General features: G+C 36.1%; 1 protein-coding gene across 3 annotated transcripts; it reads right to left on the reverse strand.

The window, feature by feature from the left end:
• Window positions 1-999: 999 nt before the first annotated feature.
• LOC135650154 (guanine nucleotide-binding protein alpha-2 subunit-like) lies at window positions 1,000-19,264 on the reverse strand. Of its 3 annotated transcripts, none has more exons than XM_065169339.1 (14): window positions 19,088-19,264; window positions 18,077-18,241; window positions 17,866-17,938; window positions 13,946-13,983; window positions 13,779-13,868; window positions 13,556-13,633; window positions 12,689-12,793; window positions 12,500-12,601; window positions 11,653-11,708; window positions 10,515-10,649; window positions 7,505-7,598; window positions 7,353-7,412; window positions 7,198-7,277; window positions 1,000-1,498 (listed from the first exon to the last, which is right to left on the reverse strand). In XM_065169339.1, the coding sequence occupies exons 2-14, from the start codon at window positions 18,170-18,172 to the stop codon at window positions 1,321-1,323; spliced, it is 1,185 nt and encodes a 394-aa protein (XP_065025411.1). In that variant the 5' UTR covers window positions 18,173-18,241; window positions 19,088-19,264; the 3' UTR covers window positions 1,000-1,320. The 3 variants fall into 3 exon arrangements, with proteins under 3 accessions (XP_065025411.1, XP_065025410.1, XP_065025412.1); XM_065169338.1 differs by having other exon boundaries at window positions 12,689-12,796; window positions 19,088-19,263; XM_065169340.1 differs by lacking the exon at window positions 19,088-19,264 and having other exon boundaries at window positions 12,689-12,796; window positions 18,077-18,162.
• Window positions 19,265-20,972: the final 1,708 nt, after the last annotated feature.

Below are 20,972 nucleotides of genomic sequence, written 5' to 3' on the forward strand. Positions count from 1 at the left end.
CATACTAATTTAGATACCAAATTACCTTAGCTCGTTTCAAGGTGAGGTACCATAAGTTAGAGCTTGTGGAAGATCCATTCACTAATTACCCCAAGGATCAAAATGTCCCGATGGTGCCCGAGGGACCTTTTAACGATAGTATATGGACTTATCGCCTTATCTCGATGCCTAAGTTGTCATTTTCCTTTATGCTGGCCTTTTTGAGTTGTCGAGTCAGTCTACCCAACTCACTCCTTGCATCGGGCATGTCCACCCTACTAGTTTTTTATTTTGAGAGTTTAGGGTCTCATTTTGGATGTAGATGTTCGACCGAGTTGATGTAATTCCTTTTAAAGTAATGAAGTCTTTTTTTTCAATTCGTAATACTAGTATCTTAAAGATACACTTTACAACTGATGCCATGGGCATGGTAGACCAATGTCCGATGCTTGGGGTACTTTTCGATGATTGACACTAACGACTCAGCTTCCACCCATTTCATGAAATAATCCACTCTCAGAATCCTTCGTTAGCCTCGGGCCAACGGAAAGGATTTGAGAAAATCTATACCCTAATGGGCAAAAGACCATTCACAGTCGATCAAGCTCAAAGGGAACCTCTATTGTATCCTTCAGTATTGTGAACCCTACCAAAACACTTTGAAGGCAGGGGTTAGTCCACCAAATATGCTTTCCAACCACTATTTGAGCACAAGTTTGACCAACACTATAAAAACATCTCTTATCCTCTCAAGTTCATAGTCTTCAATTGGATGCTTGCCATGCCTTGCCATTACTCCAAGTTATCGCAATGCCTTGCCATTACTAATCAAATTACTACTACACACCATGTGACTTAGGAAGCATATTTCCCAATCAATTTGTAGAATAGGTATGCAAACGGTACCATACACATGCAGACTTCTTACAGCAAAATAATCGAGTCCAAGGACTTTGTGATCCTAAAGGACTTCCATCCACTTAGCAAATCAACACTTCAGTTATCCAACCTTATGAAAGATTAATCGTAAAAATGCATACTTTTGGTGACATCAAAGCATACAAAAATATTCAGCGAGATTACAACAGCAAAGGATCCACAACCGACCCTCATTTACTTCGACCTTTACTACGATAAAAGAAACTTGTGGGCCCTACCAGACCTTGAACCTGTCAAGGATCATCAACCCAACACAAGCAGATGGGAACAAAATGTTTCTTTCTTTGACCCACTTCGACCTAAAGTGGACTACAAAAAATCATAAAATGTTCGAAGATTTACTTGGAGCTCATCCAATATAAGATGAGATCCAACACAAGTGGGACTACAAAGATTCTCTCTTCACAACAAACCAGCCTCGATGAGATTCCTCCTCCTCAAGGTCTCATCAACAAGCTTGAAAGTTTTCTTTACAAGTTTCTGATCCAAGGCAGTTGTCCTGTAAATCTTGAAGGCCCGGTCAACACAGTCTGGTTTGCTGTTTTGAAAGTATAGTTCCTCAAATTTCTTCTTCACAAATCTTTCAATAATAACAGATACAAAACAAGATTAGTATGCTTAACAAGAAATAGAACTATAATAACAGAAGTTGCATATATGAATGCCATAAGCTAATTGCACTTTGTTTCCTACACAATGGCCAAAGTAATTTATGCCCCACCTCTAAAGCTTTTATTTTTCCTTTTTTATTTTAATTTTTTAATCAATTATTGTGTCCACATTCTCATACTTGGTGCTTTCTTTTCATAATCCAACTCTCCACATATGCCCCACTTCAAGTCCTCGTAAAAGCATATACCCTCTTCAAAAATCTTTAATTATTCATGAGTTTCTACTAGCTGCATGCTTCTCCAAACTTCATAGCAAAATTAATTGACTGAATAACAAATTATTTGTTTAACCATGAATTCTATTATTGGATAAATCTGTTACTTAAATGACGACTTTTTCTAATTTCTATGACAATATCTGACCTCCAGGGTTAGTTTTATTAATCTGAAAAAAAAGTAAATATACACTTCTGTCATGTTCTTATTGAAATTTATCGATTCAGAGAATATTTCTTACCAATCCAATTAAATATTAAGTGGCATGGGTAATAATAGCTAGTAGTAGCAGCCCAGCTTGTGTATCCAAGAACTTTATTTTGATTGGCGTTTTTTGCAATATTAAGACTGATAACTTGGACACATCAGAATACTCTACACTTAACAGCATCATATTATGGTGCCCATGAACATTGCATTCAAGTGTTTGCACTGTCAAGATTGTTATTATACAGAGCAAAATTTTATGAACAAAGCATTGGTCCAACTAATAAATACTCCATTGTAGTTGTGAATATCTAGCTAAAATAATTTCAATGTTTTCAAAGTTATTTTATCACATTGTATAGAAAAAGCAATATAATCTTTTTTCTGTACAAATTAATATGACAGTATTAAACCACACCTAGAGACCGTTGTGACACATCCACGAGTTTGATATATATCATATTGTTCAATTATAAGAAAGGAATCTTTCTATTATTCTAAGGCTTCTTATAAACTTTGCTTTAACAAATCACAATCTGATAATTCTGTACTGTAAATTTCATTTGTTTTTAGATAGTCTTCTCCTACATGTCCCCATATCTGTCTTCTCCTACATGTCCCCATATCTTGATCTTGTTTCCTTACTAAATTAGAGATCTTGATATTCACATAACACTGTTCATGTGAGAAAATGCAGATAGGGGCTCTCGGGCTTTCCCGAGTCCTGTCCTAGGAGAGGTTGACTCAATGGAGTTGGGAAGAAGTGGTATCTGACTCCACAGCAGCAGCAGAAGCAGGCTTCTGCTGTTCTCTTATCATCCTCTTCCCCCAAACCTTCATGTTCAATGGTCACCTAATTACCATCAGGTGCATTCTGCCATGAATTTCAACATGGGCATATGCATCAACCAGGGGAATTTGGGGCTTGGATATGCTTATCCTAGTAAAATTGAACAACCCAAAAGACTTCATAATCTGGATATATAATCAGATCAGGATTATATAACATCACAAAGACTCAAACTTGAATGACACAGTCCTTAACATAATAATAGACAACACAGATTGTGTTATTCTGCTTCTTGATAAACAGCCTGATACCATTGTGAAGTGAACTAGTCGGCTCAAATTCAATAGATCACCTCAGTTTCCGACGTTCCAATGAGTAAAACAGAAGCAAGACATTTTTGAAGCCGAAGTTAAAGGTAAAATGTATTGAACTCAACAACTAAGAATCCTTTTATGGCTAAATCTTAAACAAGAGAATAGGCTTGACACCACCAGAATATGTTAGATTCTAAAAAAATAATATTATAATCCTTAATCAGTTCTCAGTTGGTACACACCTTTTTGATTTACAAATCCCAACCTAGACAATGTTAATAGCACCTAAGAAACACCCTTTACATCATTAGCTGTAACTCAGTTTCTTCTCTCTCTTGTATAAGAATTTTATATGGTGCAAAATATTGCAACTACACATGAGAAGAACCTACATGTTTTCAAGCTTTTCAACAAATGAAAAAGAATCTTATAATCCTTTTACAAATCTCGACCGACACAATGTTAACAGAATCTAAGAAACACCTTTTACATCATTTGGCTGTAACACAATTTCTTCTCTCTTGTATATGGTGCAAAATATGGTGAGTACTCATGAGTCGTGAGAAAAACCAACATATAACAACAACAATAACAACAAGCCGTGATGTTTCAATTTTTTGGGATCAGCTACATGAAACTTCCCGTCATGGAGTTCCGTGAAAAGCAAAATCTCTCAACTCATTTCATTTACGGACAATATCAATCAAGGCTGTACCTAATTGTTCACAAGTAGAGACATTCATGTTCTATTTTTCTTAGTAACTCCATACATCCACCATAACATTTTTATCACAGCTATACACATTTTCTATCAACACTCCTAATCATTGTAGCCCTCAAACTCCACATGGTACCAATGTTATCCCCTTCTAAGTTCCACAACTCATTCTTCTCCATAATATTTTCAGAAAGCTTTACATTATTGTCCGTGACTCCACTGTCTATTTCTAATAAAGCTACTATTTTTTTTCTCACTCTAGTTCTTTTAAAGATATACCTAAAGACCATAAATGTTTGTTGATTCATTCCACTTTCACCAAATACAACTTTAAAATTCCTTCACATGTCTCTACCTACCATTTTTATTGAGAAAATTGTATCTAACATAATTAGAAATGCTTCATCTATTTTCCTGACAAGAATATAAATAATTATGAGGTCACAATCAGGGTTCTGAATACCGGTCTGTATCGACATACCAAGCTTTGCTCGGTATGGTACGTACTAGTATGTATGGTCAGTATGCCAGGGCATACCGACAGTACACCCTAAAACCTTCAAAATACCTCCACCTACCACGCCAGGACGTACTGACCGATACGCCTCAGTAACGGTCAAAATCTAGGGTGGTACCGATCCGTACATCTCGGTATCGATTGGTATGCCTCGGTACCAATCAAAACACTGGTACCGTCCGGTAGAGGGCGGTTCGCATACCAATATCCTCTCGGACTGGTATGTACCACCCGTATCGGATAGTACACATCAAAATTGAGAACCCTGGTCATAATATATAAAAAAATCTGAAATATTATCACCCTACTCATTCCTCTTCCATATCCAAGCCCTTATGTTCTCCTGAAGTTCACCATTCAAACTCCTCTAATGACCATTCAAATCTTTCAATGGTACGTTTTTTTAGTAAGAGGTGAATAGTTTCATCTAAATTTTCTTAGAATTCTCTTTTGATTTAATTTTCTGGTCCAATTTAAGAAGCATAAACATTTATAACATTCAAAACCTCCTTATAAAACTTTTAATCCTATAATTTTACCCTTAATTTTCTTCAACTCAACAACATTGCCCATGAGATTCTAATCTTCAATAATGCATATACCATTTCTATATTTAAATGTCATGGTATACCAAATTTTATATCTAGTAATATCAACTTCTATAGGCCTTTCCTACAACTTAGTCTCCTGTATGTTAATTTTTCTTCTAATTGTCATATCTACGGTTTCTAATAATTTTCTTAAAAGTGTTTCTCTACTCCATGTTGTGAGCCTAATCCTGTTTTAGACTATCTTTTATACCTATCAAGGATTGAAATTTTGTCCCATACCAAAGTTTCGAGATTCTCTCGATACGGTACGGTATTGTATATCGAGCGGTACATTTCAGTATACCGCTTGGTATATATATATATATATATAAGAGTAAAAAAAAAGAGGGGCGATTGCCTCGTCGCCCTTTTTGGTGCATGTGGAGAAGAAACCCCGATTTCTTCTCCCCACGCGAGCAGAAAAATGAGGCGATGTCACCTCTTTTCCGCCCGCGTAGGGAGGTGGGGAGAAAAAACCGTTTCGTTCTCCCCGCACAAAAAAGGGCAACGAGGCGACGCCGAAGCCTCATCTCCTCAGACAAGGGAGAGCGGCACCGAATCTCCAGGTTCTTTTCTTCTTCTCCCTCTTCTTTCTTCTCTCTCGACTAATGCCACTCGGTAGCGGGCAGTGACGCCCGATTTAGGATGGTAACGGGGCGAAAACAGTCCCAATCGACGGTACCACCCGGTAGCGATCGGTCCGCGTACCAATCTGCTAGCGGACCAATACGTACCACCCGGTACAGGCAGTATTATTCGAAATTAAAATCCTTGAAACCTACATTGGTTTAAAATAATTCAAGAACAATGGCCTGTTTTGCATCAGATACAAGTAGCACTTCATAGGAGTAGATAACAAAGTTGACACTGAGGCTGTCCTTGTTTACAAGAAAGCTCCACACGATAAAGTCACCACCCATGGCCATCTTCAACTCATCAAGGCATATGAGTCATAGGGCTAATGAAGAGGTTGGAATGAAAAGAAGCTAGAGAACTTTTTGTTTGGCATGGAGCTGTATTTTCAAGAAACGAAGCCAACTCAAAGACTAAGGTGTTAACAACAACCATGTACCTCTTTGGAGATGTCAAATTGTGGTGGAAATTTAGTATGAGGACATTGCCACATGGCCACTCTATAATCAACACTTGTGCAGACTCAGAGGGAAGTCCGAGGACAACTTCCTATTGGCGAAGGTTGAAGGGGAATTGCCCTAAGAAGCAAACACTGTTATGATGGCATTTTTTCAAAAGACCAACTCTACTAAAGGTGAAAACGACTTGGAGTCAAGCAATGATGATGAGTCATCGCAAAGACCTCACATCGAAGCAATGTGTTTGCTGCAACCATTATAAGATCAAGAGGAGCAGTCTAAACTGCAGTCTAGGCTGAATCAAAAGTAAATGAAGGATCATAACAGTTTGATGTATGTGGAGGCTTTATAAGAAGATGAATCGTGCAATTGATAGAAAGTGAGGCCACATAACGTCATTGTGAATCAAGCCATGTGGACATTAGATTATATGGTGTTGCAACAGGATGTTTTATTAAGCTATGACGGCAATTTTTTTCCTTGCCATGGACTGAAAACTGACATGGACATGAATGTAATTATCAAATTAAAACACCAACCATATAAGGGTGAAACTTCTAGGTGACAAAAGGGGGAAACCCTCCAATATCATAACTAGGAGGTAGGAATTGAGTGTTAAGCCAAGTATTTTTGCTCTTGTGAAAAGTTTTTGATAGACAATTGTCCTTTCCCTGCTATTGAGATCCTTGTAAAACTGCTTTCATTAATCACAACAAAATCTCTGTGTCTCCCCTATGTCCAACAACTTGTGTGCAAGTGTGAATAGCCAAGGCACCATGCCCTTGTATGCATTCAATTTGGATTACTTCTTTTGTGCAGGTGTGTGATAAAGTGTTACACAGATTTGTGAAGCAATGATAACCCTATGAATCACATAACTTCTAGCTGACAACCTAGTCCTATAATCCATACAATCAAGATCCATGCTCATGAGTCTTGGCACAGTTAAGAACCAACATAAATTCCTAATAAATATGTAGTTTGAATTTTGAAAATGATAAGCCTCAAAATACAAATTAAAAATTGTATATATTAATAGTATCAAAAAGATTCTGCAATAACGCATCACTTGACATTGTTTAAAACAATCACTCGCAAGCATGATTTAACTTTTGATATGGTATCAGCTAGTAGAGTAACAGTGCTAGTGGCAGAATTCGCTTACTCATATGCATGTTCCACCTCTTGCTTCCCAGATCCCATGGGCTGATAATCCTTAAACCACTCACATACATTCAAGGGGACCTGCAAAAGTAAGCATATCAGAAGATAACCAAGTAACAATACCTAATTGATCTGTCAGAAGAAGGAAATTCTTACTCTATGAACCTTCTTTTCAAAGATATCAAACTTATTCAGAAACAGCATAAATGATGACTTCTGCTCAAGGTAGATAGTTATTTAGAAAGAAAACAATCCAAGTCAACTCTACAACATTCAAAAACAAGATTATCAAAAAGCTTCATGTAGACCTCAAAGCAGGATTGTTTTAGGACCCACTCAAATAGTTCTTTGGTCTCCATCATCCGATTTTTTGTGTCATCCTCAAAAAGCATTTGATCGTACCTGCAAGAGATTATTAATTTTCATATGCACTTGGTTTGCGTTTCTGCATTTAAACAAAAAACATGACAACCAAAGCACTCAAAGGTGTGCAAAGTTAACAAGTACCAAGATGGCAAGATCTAACAATGATGACATGCCAAACTCATGAAAGGCAGCAAGTCATAGTGTAAATTATTCAAAGCAGAAGAGTGGCAATTATAACTGTGCACAGGAATTCCAGCATAGACATTTTCATGAAAAGAACATGGAGAAACAAATAATGAGAGTTCACAGCACGATGCAATAACAAAACTTTTTTTAGTTTGAATGTATGTGAGCAGTTTTGGCCATTTTTGCTGAAGTAATAACAACACAAGAAATATCAACTGAACTAGACCAGAAGGATAAGGTTGGCTCTGAGCTTGCATTGGTGGACATTTCCATTGCTAGTGGCAATAAGGATTCCAATTCTATTAATATTGAGATTTTCTGCTGCTATGGGTCCTTTAAGTACATGGAGACAAAAATATTTTAATGTAATAGAAAGAATGCATGGAGGTTTGGTTTGTTGATGTTATTCCATAAAAAAAAGCTTGATGTTACAATGGGAATATAAGACCATAAAGACTTGGGTGTTATACAACAGATGTTCTACAACAATCATATATGAAATGTATAAGATAGATAATAATCATCCATATAATTAGCAAACATTTGTATACAGAATGTTAAAGTCAACAGTCCAAATTACACACATAATGCTACTTTTTTGACATATCTTGAAGCATTATAAAGATGATAAAGTTGTCCTACAAACATACATTAATATAAATGAAATCTAAATACACTGAAGCACCTGACACGTTGGGAAGTTCATCAAAGATTTTGAGATTAAGTCTAGAGTCTCTAGACTGATCATAAAGATGATCAATTAGCGTGCAAAAGCCTTAATTTTACTATTTTCTGTTATTCTCATAGTGATTTTTCTAATTTTCGTCAGGCTTCCAGAAACCATGAATTGGACCGGTTGAACTTGGTTCAAATCTCTATAAATTTAGGTTTAATTTGGGTCAACTTTTGTTTAGCTCAGGTGCCATTTCAAGTCAGTCTTGAGTTTAAATGTATGTTTATCTTGAGTCTTTGAGTCAAATGTAGTTATTAGTTTGAATGCCTTATTTGAGTTGGGTACTAGAAGTTTAAGTAACAGTGACTGCTGGATCTGAGCCAGGATGAAAAAGATGAAATGTTGTGCTAGGCAACTAACAGTCAATATGAAATTGTCAGAACTTGAAATCTTAAACAAAGCTCAATGGTGGGAAGAGTTGCATGTAGCTGACCCCAAATAGTTGAGACATTATGCTTGTTGTGTTGTATCCAAGACTAGTAGGTTTCTAGTAGGTGTATTGCCTTCTAGAGTTTTCATCTGATAAAGATTTTTATTGGGATTGCCATATACCATCTGAAGTTTGAACTTGGAAGAAGAATTTGGAACAATTATATTCTAAAATAAAATATCAGATGACAATCTTGTCTTGCTATCAGATGCCCATTTACAGTCATTTGAATCAGATGTGCAGGGAAAAAAATCAGCAAATAAAAAGATAGCAGACTCTAGATTGCTAAGAAATTCAAAGTGAGATCAAAGTGAAAAAATTCTAGACAAATAGCCAGCTGCTGTACAGATCTCTACTGTATCAGCCTTGATATAACAAAAGAAAAAGAAATTTTCAACAGTGAGATAAATAAGGAACAGATTAAGATCACAAAAGAAATTATGCATTTTTCCATACCATATACCTTCTGTAAATAGGTATCTCTAAAATCTATAAAAGGAGTCTAATAAACATATAATATAGTGAACCTTGATTATCCTTTTCCTTGCTTAAGAATTTCATCTGGCTTCTAGCATCCATCGTTCGTAACGTGATCTTCTATCAATATCACCCTTCAATCACTTGATGATTTAATAGTCATGATTATCCTCCACTTAAGATATTTGTTCAGCTTCTAACTCCCAACTTCACTATGATCTTCTACCTTCCTCATATTTTCTCTCTTTATAATGTTGTGCTTACATCAATTTGGTATCATAGTCATACTTGCATCAGTTGGGTATCAAAAGTCATGATCAAGTAGTACAAAGGCATCATATTGGCATTCATGAATGCATCGGTGTCAAAGTCCAACACAAACATGATATGGACATGGCAAGCATTTAAGTGTCCAAGCTTCATACGGTATGAGTTATACCTAGGAACAAAGATAGAACCATCCAAACCTCATGCTTATCTTAATGATTTACCTTCTTAGCATTTAGTTTTGTCATTCTTGCAAATCCCTTCCATGCAAACCTCATTAACTGCTTCATGCTCCTCTTTGTTGTCCTTGTTTCTTCACTCAATTGTTACAGTATTTGCAGCAGAAAATTGCAGTAACCTACTGCTGCTTAGTTTATATATGTTTCAACTTTAATTTCTATCCAAGCACCAACATAATGTGCTGCATAAATTCCAGCAGGCCATTTAGACTTGTTTCCATGTGTTGCACTACCCACATGCTAAATATTATAACATCAATTTTCAAATCCACATAAATTGTTTTTTGGACATTTTCTTAAATCAACTGAGATTTGCTAATATACAGATCTGAACTGTAAACTTCAAAATGAGATTACCAACAGCCTAATCTCCAACAGAATTCTTCTCCCACCTTCTATCCTGCATCAGTCATATCAGAGTTCTTTTATGATAAGTCATATTAGAGGACATGATTTCATGTTGCAACATAAATCCTAGATAACATGGATGTTAAGTAAAAAGTGGTGCCCCACAATTAAGATAAAGGGTTTTACAGTGAGCAGGAACCATATATCTTTAAGGAAAATAAAAAAACACATTTTTGAAGAATTTGGAGTACACCAGAAAATCGTAACCTTACTCGCTAATTGCAGCACAGAAAATCACAGAAGTGACACCTTCAAATAGATGGATCCATTTTCTTCTCTCATTTCTCTGGCCTCCTACATCATAAAGCCTGTAAACTTCACCACTTTTTCTGCTCTCACCTACGGGACTGCAGAATAAAAGACAGGAGTAAGATGTCACTTGCACAATATTTAACATTATAGAAAACAAGCATAAAATTTTTCTAGTGTGTGTCCTTTTAATCAGGTTTGACCATATAAAAACGAGTTGCCTTGAATGACCATAGCAACAATAAGCAATTGGATTGATATGACAGAAGAATAGAATCCTTCAGTCAGAAAAGTAAAAGAGACCAAGGGAAGATGATCTGTGGCTATCTGTGCTATGCTTTAATATAGAACTGCCCTACCATGATCCTTCCCCTATCTAGTATTGGAAACAACAAAACATACTTCAGTCCTCAAACCAACTAAACGCACATGCTACTGGTTCAATTTTCTGCACTTTATAAAAGAATATTATTTCTAGTTTGTGCTACAATGACATACAGAATAACAATTCAGTAGCCAAAATGTTGTCACTTAACTTTGGACACTTTTCAATTAAAAAAGCCTGGTATAAATGGATAAAAAGTTAATTTATTGCTCCAATAACGAGTTCATGTTAGATGTCATTTCATAGCCATCTAAATTACATAATCACAATTCCAAATCTGAGAATAAGGTTTTTCAATGGATTGAACAACAAGACCCTATTATTTAAAGGCACAAACTGACTCATAACTTGACTCACCCTAAACTCATCCAAATGCCAACTTAACTTGGTTTTACAAGTTGATTTAAACAATAAGGTTGACTTATTTCACAATACAGATTATACAAGAAAGATATGGAAATAGACAAATGCGCACACAAATAGCAAACCAATTGTGGATTCAAGTTGGGTTTTCATTTTTGATATTGAAAGAAAAATGTGTGCAACACTTTGGGCACAAATACCAGACCAAGATTGAATAAGACATTTATCAAAGTAAAGTTCAATATCCTCCTCACGCATTAACATCACCAAGTCTGACCAGACTAAAAGAACAGTGACAAAGATAATCAACTAATAAAGATGAATCTCAAAGAAAGCAGTTAGATAAAGGTGACCTGAATTGGATCTCTACAACACCAGTAGTTCGTACTCTGGCATGAAGAACATCTTCCTGCAGTATTAAGAGCTGATATCGTAAGAGAACCGAATAGTTCGGGCAAATATAGAGTATACAGTTCAAAAGTTCATTGAAACTTTTGTGGCACAGATACATCTAAAAGCAAACTTACTCTTCAAGAACACTAAGAAAAGACAAAATTAGTTGGTTATCAAGGATGAAAGCTAAATCAAGGTCTAACAAACAGAAATCCAAAAAAATGAACTCATAAATGATGATCTCAAATATGATTTTCTCATCATAAAACATAATCGAAGTGAGTTGCAACCATCTCCAAGTCCTTATTCAACACTACGTGTTATAATTTCCCATAAGTAACTACAATATGTGGAATAGACATCATTTTTCCATTGTTCCTGATAATCCTGAAGTTCTGCCAGTACTTGCCACATAGGTTCAATACAGAAATGAATTAACTTTTGTACAACTTAGAACATCACAAAAAATTAAAACTAGTTTCTAGGTTAATTCCCTTCAGATCACCAAACTTGAATTACGAGAGTAAAGAATCAAACAACTTTAAATTGCTCTTTACCCATTACTTCAAAATACAAAACTTGCTTTCACCTCACTCCCAGTAGTCAAATTGGATAGTAGGCAAAGGAAAAAACGAAAAATAAAATATTGTCAATTTAGAGTTATAATGTGTCTGTACTAGAAGATTGACCTTATATTTAAAAAAATGCTTGAACAGTTTCAGCAATGTTAATTGTAGCATAGAAAGAGTCTCGTTTCCATGAAGCACAATGGAGTGGGTAAAAGAAAGAAATGGTTCAAAATATTACCTTTGTTGGAATATAATTTACTTCAGAAAATCGTTCTAGATTCTCCATAAAATACTGAGCACAATCTGGGACTTGTAATATGTTCCCATGAGAATAAGTTTCCTGCAAGTGATTTCAACCATCAAAGATGCACCAAAGGACCACGATAAATGAGAATCTTAGAAATTCATTAGTCATAAAAATATCAACCTGAATAGCAGTGTCATTCCATAAAGTCACAATCTCTTTTGCAATTTCTTTAGTAAGGCAAGGAGAGTCCATCCTGCTTCCAATTTCTGACAATTTTTCACCAATCTCCTGACATCAAAAGGAGCACATTATCACGTATAAATGCTACTATCAGTGTATAAGCTTGATAATCAAGAAATTAATTAACTAGATGTGTTGTCCATGTTCAGAGCACAGCAAAGAGAAAAATATAACTATGGAAGCTATATTTGGCATCTTTGTGGGAAAATCAACAAAACATACACAAAAGTAAAGGCCATGTGCCTATTTCATATAGAATTTTCATTTTATTAGCTCAAAGAAGGCACAAAAATGACAACGAATAACAATAAAGCCTCAAGTCCCAACTATACGGATATACATGTAAGTAAGCATATCCATTAAAATGAATAATAAGAAACTTATTCAACTGCATAAAGTAAATAGGACTTGTCTCAAACTGAAAAAGTTCAGCAGAAAATTTTTCGCGGGCAAACTTTTGCCTAGTTAGTCTGTGATATCCCAGAGCTTATTACAATAAATCTTTAAAATCTGAATTCACGGCACAGAAAAGTTAGCATATTGTTAAAATTATATAGAATCAACACTTCTATGAAATGTCCTGATTGACTAACAACAACTACTTAGTCTATGTTATACATCATAAAAAGTAAAGTTAGATTACAAGTTAAAGATCCAAAATAAACTATAAGAATGTGTTTCCAAGTATAAGCTCCTTACACAAGGCTTCACAAGTAGCAAAAACTGAAATAATTAATTATGCAGAATACATTCCTATTTCTATAAATTCAATGTTAAAGACAGTAGCAAAAGAAGGCATAAGCAAACCTTATTATCAGCGCGTACAACATACTTCAAAGAATTTGGTTCATTTTCTGCCAATTCTTTTGCTCCGTCGTACAATATCTGTTTAGAGCCAACCAATTTAGAGCATGGAATAATACATATAATCATGCAACAGAAATTTTGAGTCCAAAACTTATATAAGGCCAAACTCTTCACTCTTCACATAAGAGAAAAAAACAAACACACCCTTTATAGTAGTGCGTACTTTAATTGTCTGATACACGTTAGCATGGATAACTGATGTATAACTTCTTAGCTCCGCCTCATCAAACCCAGTTTGGAAGAGAAGCCTTATCTGTATAACAATCAAGCCCAAGAAACATATGTCTCACTGCAACTCAGCGAAAAGAAAGAAGAAATTTGTAATCCGACCTGCTTAAAAATTGTAGACTTTCCTGACTCTCCAGCACCTTTAGTTCAAAAAGAGAAACAAAATTAAAAACAAGATGAAAAGAATATAACATAGTGTTAAGAGGTAAAAGTTAATGTGCAGAGAAAAAAGGAAATGTTATTTTGGGCAGAGAAAAAAAATAAAAGATGATAAAACTTAAGTTGGTTTCATTTAACTTCTCTGATCCAATTATATACCAACAGCTGCTGCTTTCAAATGGCAAAAAGCTGTAGGAAATGGAAATGAACTTGAAGTCATTGAATTAAAAAAAAAATCCCAATTTAACAGCTAGAATAAGCTAACCAGTTAAGAACACGGTAAAAATTTAAGTATCACAAAAGTCTGCAGTCTGCACAATCAACCAACCTTCATGATCCCCAATTTATCAACGGATTACCGAGGGTTGGCTAGAGTCAGTCAGAAATTGGTTTCAGTTCGCTGATCCAACCAGTATGGCAGACAAAAAATCCGGATCTTTTGATTCAAGGAGATCGAGCAGGATTGATCTCAATCCTTAATTCTATGACAGAGCATGAAGATATTGCAACCTCACAAACCTGGGTGCCAAGGTAACCTAAGAACTAAGAAAAGCTAGGAAAATCTCCAAAGAAGGGATAGGCAAAGATCCTGTGTCTCCTGGTGCTTTACATGAAGTGATTAGAAGGAAGATTACGATGATTCAACTTAAGAAAAAGGACTTTAGATTTGTCAAATAGGAGATGCAACCCAAAGCATTAAATATATTGGAACATTGAAAAAAGACAGAAATATATAATCTTATCCCATATAACTGTGCCAATTTTGAACAGCATAGTTGATTAACATGGTATCTATCACTGGCAACACAAATCCAACGCAGGTTATCAATTATTTTTATTAGCACAATGCATAAAACAAGAAGGTAACAGGTTGTCTAAATTGTGCTTCAAGAGCTGAATGCATAAAGTACGAGATTCCAACATTCAGTCCATCAAGACACTCTTTCATCAGCTCTGATGAACTTTAATCAGAATGAAATTCTACAAATAGGCAACAGGTATAGGTATCATAGTAATGTGTCAGTTACCTTGTAAATGACCATGTTGTATTAAGCATAAATTTCTCAATATGAATAGGCTGAAGAATCTATAACCTAATATTTATGTCCGATTAAAGGAGCATACCACCTGATCCCATATTGGGAATCTTTAGATACTTTACATCTACCAATCTCATTTGACACTGTAATTATTCAAAGAAAATTATGATCTTTAATCACAAAAGAAATTTGACCTTAGAAGTACAAGCTTTATATCTCAACGGTCTAGATAGATCAATGTACCACATATCAAAATAATGTCACATTGATAACTCATTAGGTTTATAGGATATGGATGACATGTTATCGAAGCCTGATCCTCTTAACATATATCTTCTGAACATCTATGATCCCTAATGAAACAGACTATACACAAAAGTTTAATTTACCTTCATAAAGCCAGCCCAGGGCATAACAAGGGCCTAATCAGTCATAAAACTGCCCTTCCAACCATCAAAAGAGTCTAAATAATGGTCAACCCACTTGGGGCAGCCTGCTGCCAAACATGGCAAACTACTGCAATATTTTATAGCTCAAAATTTACATTAGTTTAACATATTTCAGTTTGTGGAAGCTCAATTGTCTTATTCTAACAGCAGTCCAGCTTGAAGAGTAATCCTATGCAATTTAGCAGAAAGGAACCAAAAGCTGCTCAACTGATCCAGCCTTAAAAGGGAGTCAATATCTCAACACTAGGAAAAATAAAGGAGTAAAAGAGACATTTAGGCTAACTGCTCCTCAGCTAGGAAAGAAAGTCTTACATAACCATCATCCCTATGCCTTTCCTATGAGAATTAGGAAAGGTAATACAAGCTGCCTAGCCTGATATATTTTTCTATTCTTTTAGTGATTTTAATTGAGTTTTCAGTGTATTTTTAATGGCCATTTTAAGAAGTCATTAAAATCCTATTATAAGGTAAAGTTGTACTATCGAATAATACAAGACAAGAATTAAAATTTTGATTTGATAATTGGTACCACAGTTTGTTGTCAACTGAACTGTCACAATATTGAGGCATATCATGTCTTGGGATGTTAGGGGTCAATATTATATGGGAGGGGAGCCATGGAGAAGCAAGGATTCCCACATTACATTGATGAGCAGAACAAACAAAATTGTGCAAAGCAATGGATAAGAGGGAGGCATTGACAAGGCTACAACCCACAAGGAGGGGTACAAATGCCGTGGATCAGGCGTTGGCGCTGGTAGTGGCTGTACCATCAGCAATTAATGGTGGTGGAAGCCAACAAATTCAATTTGGCCTGGTTTCATTTGTAATGATTTATAGATGTAGACCACCCTCTTTCTAACTGATTGATCCCATTTTTTTCTTTTCTTAAGATGTAGGTGTGGATTCTTTTTTTTCTTCTTTTAGAAAGACTCCAACCAAACCAGACTTCAGGACTCGATTTTTTTCTCTTTAACAAGGAACCAAGTCGGATGCTTTTAGGGCTCGTGAGGAATCACGAGCCCCCTCTTTGCACTATAGTGCGGTTGTCGTTGTGCTTACTTCCTCTCCACATTGTCGCTCACCTCATCTCTAGTATTTCTCTTCACCTCTTCTTCTTCTACTCCTCTTCCTCCACCACCTTCTCCTTCTCCTTCCTCCTTTTTCCTTATTCGTTCTTCCTTCTCCCTTTTTCTTCCTTCCTCCTCCCTTCGTCTCCCTTTTTCTTCCTTCCTCCTCCCTACTTCTCCTTTCTTTCTCCTTTTTATTGATCGGAGCTCTCTTCTTGTAATTATTTTCATCTTAAGCTCATGATTTCATTTTTAGCATTAGTTGTTGATTTACAAATTTTTCCTCATCTAATTTCTTGACAAGATGAAGTCGGATCTATGTGCATCTAGCATGGATTTATCTGATTCTAAGTCGGATATCCTCATATTGATATATATTTACGTAAACCCAGTAAAGATCCATATGGTTTCAACCAATATACCTCCGGGATTTAACTGAGAACCATGCAGATTTAAACTTGATCTCTAGTCTAGAATTGTATAGATCTATCCACATTTGTCTTCGACGCTAACACTAAAGAGATGATTAATATAGGGAAGACAATTGCAAAGTAGTTCAGTTCCAATCGCATCCCTCCAGATGTAACTCAAGACCATTAATACTGAGCCATAGTGACCACCATATGAAAGTATGATCCCAAGTTACAATCTATTACTTCTTATGACAAGAAGTACCCCGATAAATAAGTTGAGAAATCCAAAACTAAAATCACAAATTTCCTATATATTATACTAGAATCTTTTTCATATATCAATCAATATTTAATCAAATTCCCGATATGTGAGACAATCAAGGTTTGATGGAGACTTGGTCATTGAGATTGCAAAACATCAATGACATGAAAATTCATGTAGCTGACCCTAAATGGTTGTTGCAAATGGTCAAGATTAGCCCAAAAAACGATTAATGCAAATCAGGTGTTTTCTTCTGTTTTCTATTAAAAAACACAGTATGTTTCAGGTAATTTGCTAGAGACTATCATATTTTTCCGCATTATGAAATCTTATTTCTCAACTATTACCTGGGACCATATTAGTACACAAATAATGTGTCACAGGTAAATTGAAATAATTACAATTAGTAAAGGCCTGGTATCGGTAAAAGTCTACCAGCTGATAGAACTCATTTTTTTGTCATTTCTGATGCATGCAATAAGAATAAGGACATGAACCACAACTGAAAAGACAAAAGATCACAACCAACACTTAGATCTTGTGTTGCCATTTACTTAGTTCAATTGTCAATGGGGAATTAATGGCATTATATTATGTATTAAGATATTCATATATATTGTTAATCATACCAAGAAGCAAAAGCTTATGGATATGCTGTTCAGCCTTTGTTTCTTCAGCAATCCGGCTATCAATTTTTGCAGCCTGAAATAAGCAAAGTAGAGAAGAAACAAATTGAGAACATAACCTCCATGACATAAAATGATATTACAGCAAGCTATTGGAGGTTAAGATTTCCATCAGACTTAAGTTGTTGAATATAAGAAGTAGATGGGAAATTACTTGTTTGTTCTCGTCAGAATCAACCTCATTCAATGGTTGTTGTCTACTGCAGAATGAGCCCATGCTTTCTACTACAAAGTAAAGCATGGAAATCATACTATAAGCACCACATCAAGTTTCTCGAATGAACTTTGAAAGGATAGCCTCATTCTGAGGTCAAATGAGCTGCAAATAGACAATTGTTAGAATGTGCCAACATATTAAAAACGGCGAAGCTAAAGAGTACCGTGGTGAATTATTAATTAAAAGGTCAACTTTAAAGAACATATACTGCTTATAAATCTGGGCATGAAAATTAATGATGTGGGAAGTTCACCAAGTTATTAGAACATAGTGTGTTTATGAGGTAACTAATCGTGTCATATATTCATAGATTGCTCAACATAAACTGCCGTCCACAAGTAGTTCCATTAGTTAAAGTGTTGTCAAAATCAATAAGAGCTAAAAGCACCAAAGTTCTCAAACACCCAAGGCGCTAAGCGGACTTCAGTGAAGCAAGGCACTAGGCAATATAAAAATTACAAAAAATATATAATTAAGGATAAATACAATCATTAAAATAAAAAATACACAAGAGGGGTGACTGAAAGCAGAGGAAGGCATAGGACGAGATCAGCTGAGAATAGGGAAAGGCAGGGGAATTGGGGGAGACAGAGGAGACCGGTTGAGGACTGAGAGCAGGGGAATTGGGTGAGGGGGACGAGGTGGTTGCCGGGTATCGCCAGGAGGAGGAGGAGAACAAGAGGGAAAAAGAGGGAGAGCGAAGGGGCGAGAAGGTGGCTACGGCGAGAGAGTGAGCGAGTACCGCCGGGGAGTGGGGGGAATGCCGGAAGGGCGATAAGGAGAGAGAGAGAGAAAGGGAGGAGGAGGTGGGGCGTCGGGAGGTAAAGATCCAGCAGAGAGAGAGAAAGAGAGAACGGGGCCTTGAACCACCGCCGGAACAGAGAGAGGGCGGCAGAACCGTTGGGAGAGACAGGAAGATAGCGAGGGCGTCAAAAGAAAGGGACGTACCGCCGTCCGCGAGAAGGGAGGCACCGTCGGAGATAATGCCACCTCGCGCACGAATGCCGGTCGTCGATCGTCGGCCGCCTTGCACGCGATCGGAAGGAGGAAAGCTGGGAAGATTAGGTTTTCCTGCCAAGACGGCGCCGAGCGGCGGGTGGGGGGGTGGAAAGGGTTATGTTTTCATTAGATTTGATCAAATCAGGTGGCTCGAACCAATGATATGATCAAATCATTGACCGATCTGATCACACCAATTGACTCGAATCAGGATCTGATCAAATCTAAAAATCCGATCAGATGCACCGTTCTTATTCGTATATCGTTTATACGAATATGTTTGTAGCCATTTATTATTCAGCAATTCATTTATGGGTTCGGTTAATCTCTACGAATGCATCCCAATCCGACAAAAGAAGAACAGAGCCAATCATCATCTTTGTGAACTGTAGTAGTCCACCCAACTTCAATGTTGGGAAAATTGCCTAATTTTCAAGAACAACCTTATTTTTAGCATTATCCTCTATCTTGACATTGATATTCTATAATTTCCTACATATATGGAAAAATTGACATAGAAATATTTCATAATCCCTATATCCATATGAATTCAGGCCATAAGGAATAAAAGTTACAATAAGAAAACACTTTCAAATGAGTTTTTTCTTAGAATAATATTGAATTAATCATTAAAAACTCATGAGACCAAACCTGAAAAGGATGAGAAATGATACGTCTAACAATTATGATCCCCGCACTTCTCCCAATAAGGGACATTCGAAGTGGTGCTGAGTACTATCAGTAAACCATTCTGCAATACAAGCATAGAAAATTTGTAGTAATCTCCAGTTTAATCTATTGATACGTAGCAGGCAAGAAATAAATGGCAACAGTTGTTGTATACTGCCATTAAAACAGCTGAGATTGTTCCAAATCACCTCATTGTCAGAAGCACACCTTAAATTACATGCCGATTCAAAAGAAAATTCACCTGATTTGTGGAGAATGCAAGAGCTTCACAAAGAACCTTCAGAATAGAGATTAACATTGTAGAACGAGGATGACTCACAATTCAATCACCATCTTTACAAACACCAAACACCTGAGCCAGAGGTTTGGAGGATAATACATATTCAATTCAATCACTCATAACCAAATCACCATTCATTCCGACACAAATGTGAAGATACAAAATTTTTTGTCATCTCAATCACTCATAACCAAATCACTACTCATTCCACACAAATGTGAAGATACAAAATGTTTTGGCATCCTGGCAACTTCCACTTCCTCATATCTTTTGCTATTGCTGTTGTACCAAGTTTCTCAAGCTAATTGATTTAAATTTCAAGCTCAGAAACGTGTCAGTCTGCTGATGCTTCTTTCCAAACTGCATTTGCATGTAGAGGAAAGTGCAAGCTTCCTCAGATAATATGTGTGCAACAGCGTGGTGCACAGAACAATGTCATTGATATGCTAACATGAGTACCCATGGCCATAGAAATAAGTGCCCATCTCACTAATCCATGCCTCATACCTAACCAAGCATCATGAGCTATACCGTTCATGTATAAAAGTCCAGGAACATAATAAATATATTGACGATTAAGCGAAACAGTGCATAGAAATGTTTGACACAACTTTTGTACACTTTGGTTTCCCCATAAGAAACTTACATACAATCAGAAATCTCGATTATGATAAACATGACTAAACTAGGATTACAAAGAGGAACAACAATGCTAAATTTTGGTTAATTTTTTAACAAAGAAAAATTCTAGAAACAAGGCCTCTGTTTGAAGACAAGCTTTGACATCGTAACTGAAACAAAATAAACATGTCTAACAAGTGAAATTTCTATATCAAGATGCAATGCAAGAAGGTTCTTTGAGTG

This window comes from Musa acuminata, chromosome BXJ3-9 (genome assembly GCF_036884655.1).
Source record: "Musa acuminata AAA Group cultivar baxijiao chromosome BXJ3-9, Cavendish_Baxijiao_AAA, whole genome shotgun sequence".
Classification (NCBI taxonomy): domain Eukaryota; kingdom Viridiplantae; phylum Streptophyta; class Magnoliopsida; order Zingiberales; family Musaceae; genus Musa; species Musa acuminata.

Coding starts and splice junctions, on each gene's coding strand:
- LOC135650154 (XM_065169338.1), bottom strand. CDS start 18,172: ATGATTTCCATGCTTTACTTTGTAGTAGAAAGCATGGGCTCATTCTGC. Junction 12,602..12,688: donor GGAATGACACTGCTATTCAG/GTTGATATTTTT, acceptor AATCACTTGCAG/GAAACTTATTCTCATGGGAA. Junction 7,278..7,352: donor TTGAAAAGAAGGTTCATAGA/GTAAGAATTTCC, acceptor TTACTTTTGCAG/GTCCCCTTGAATGTATGTGA.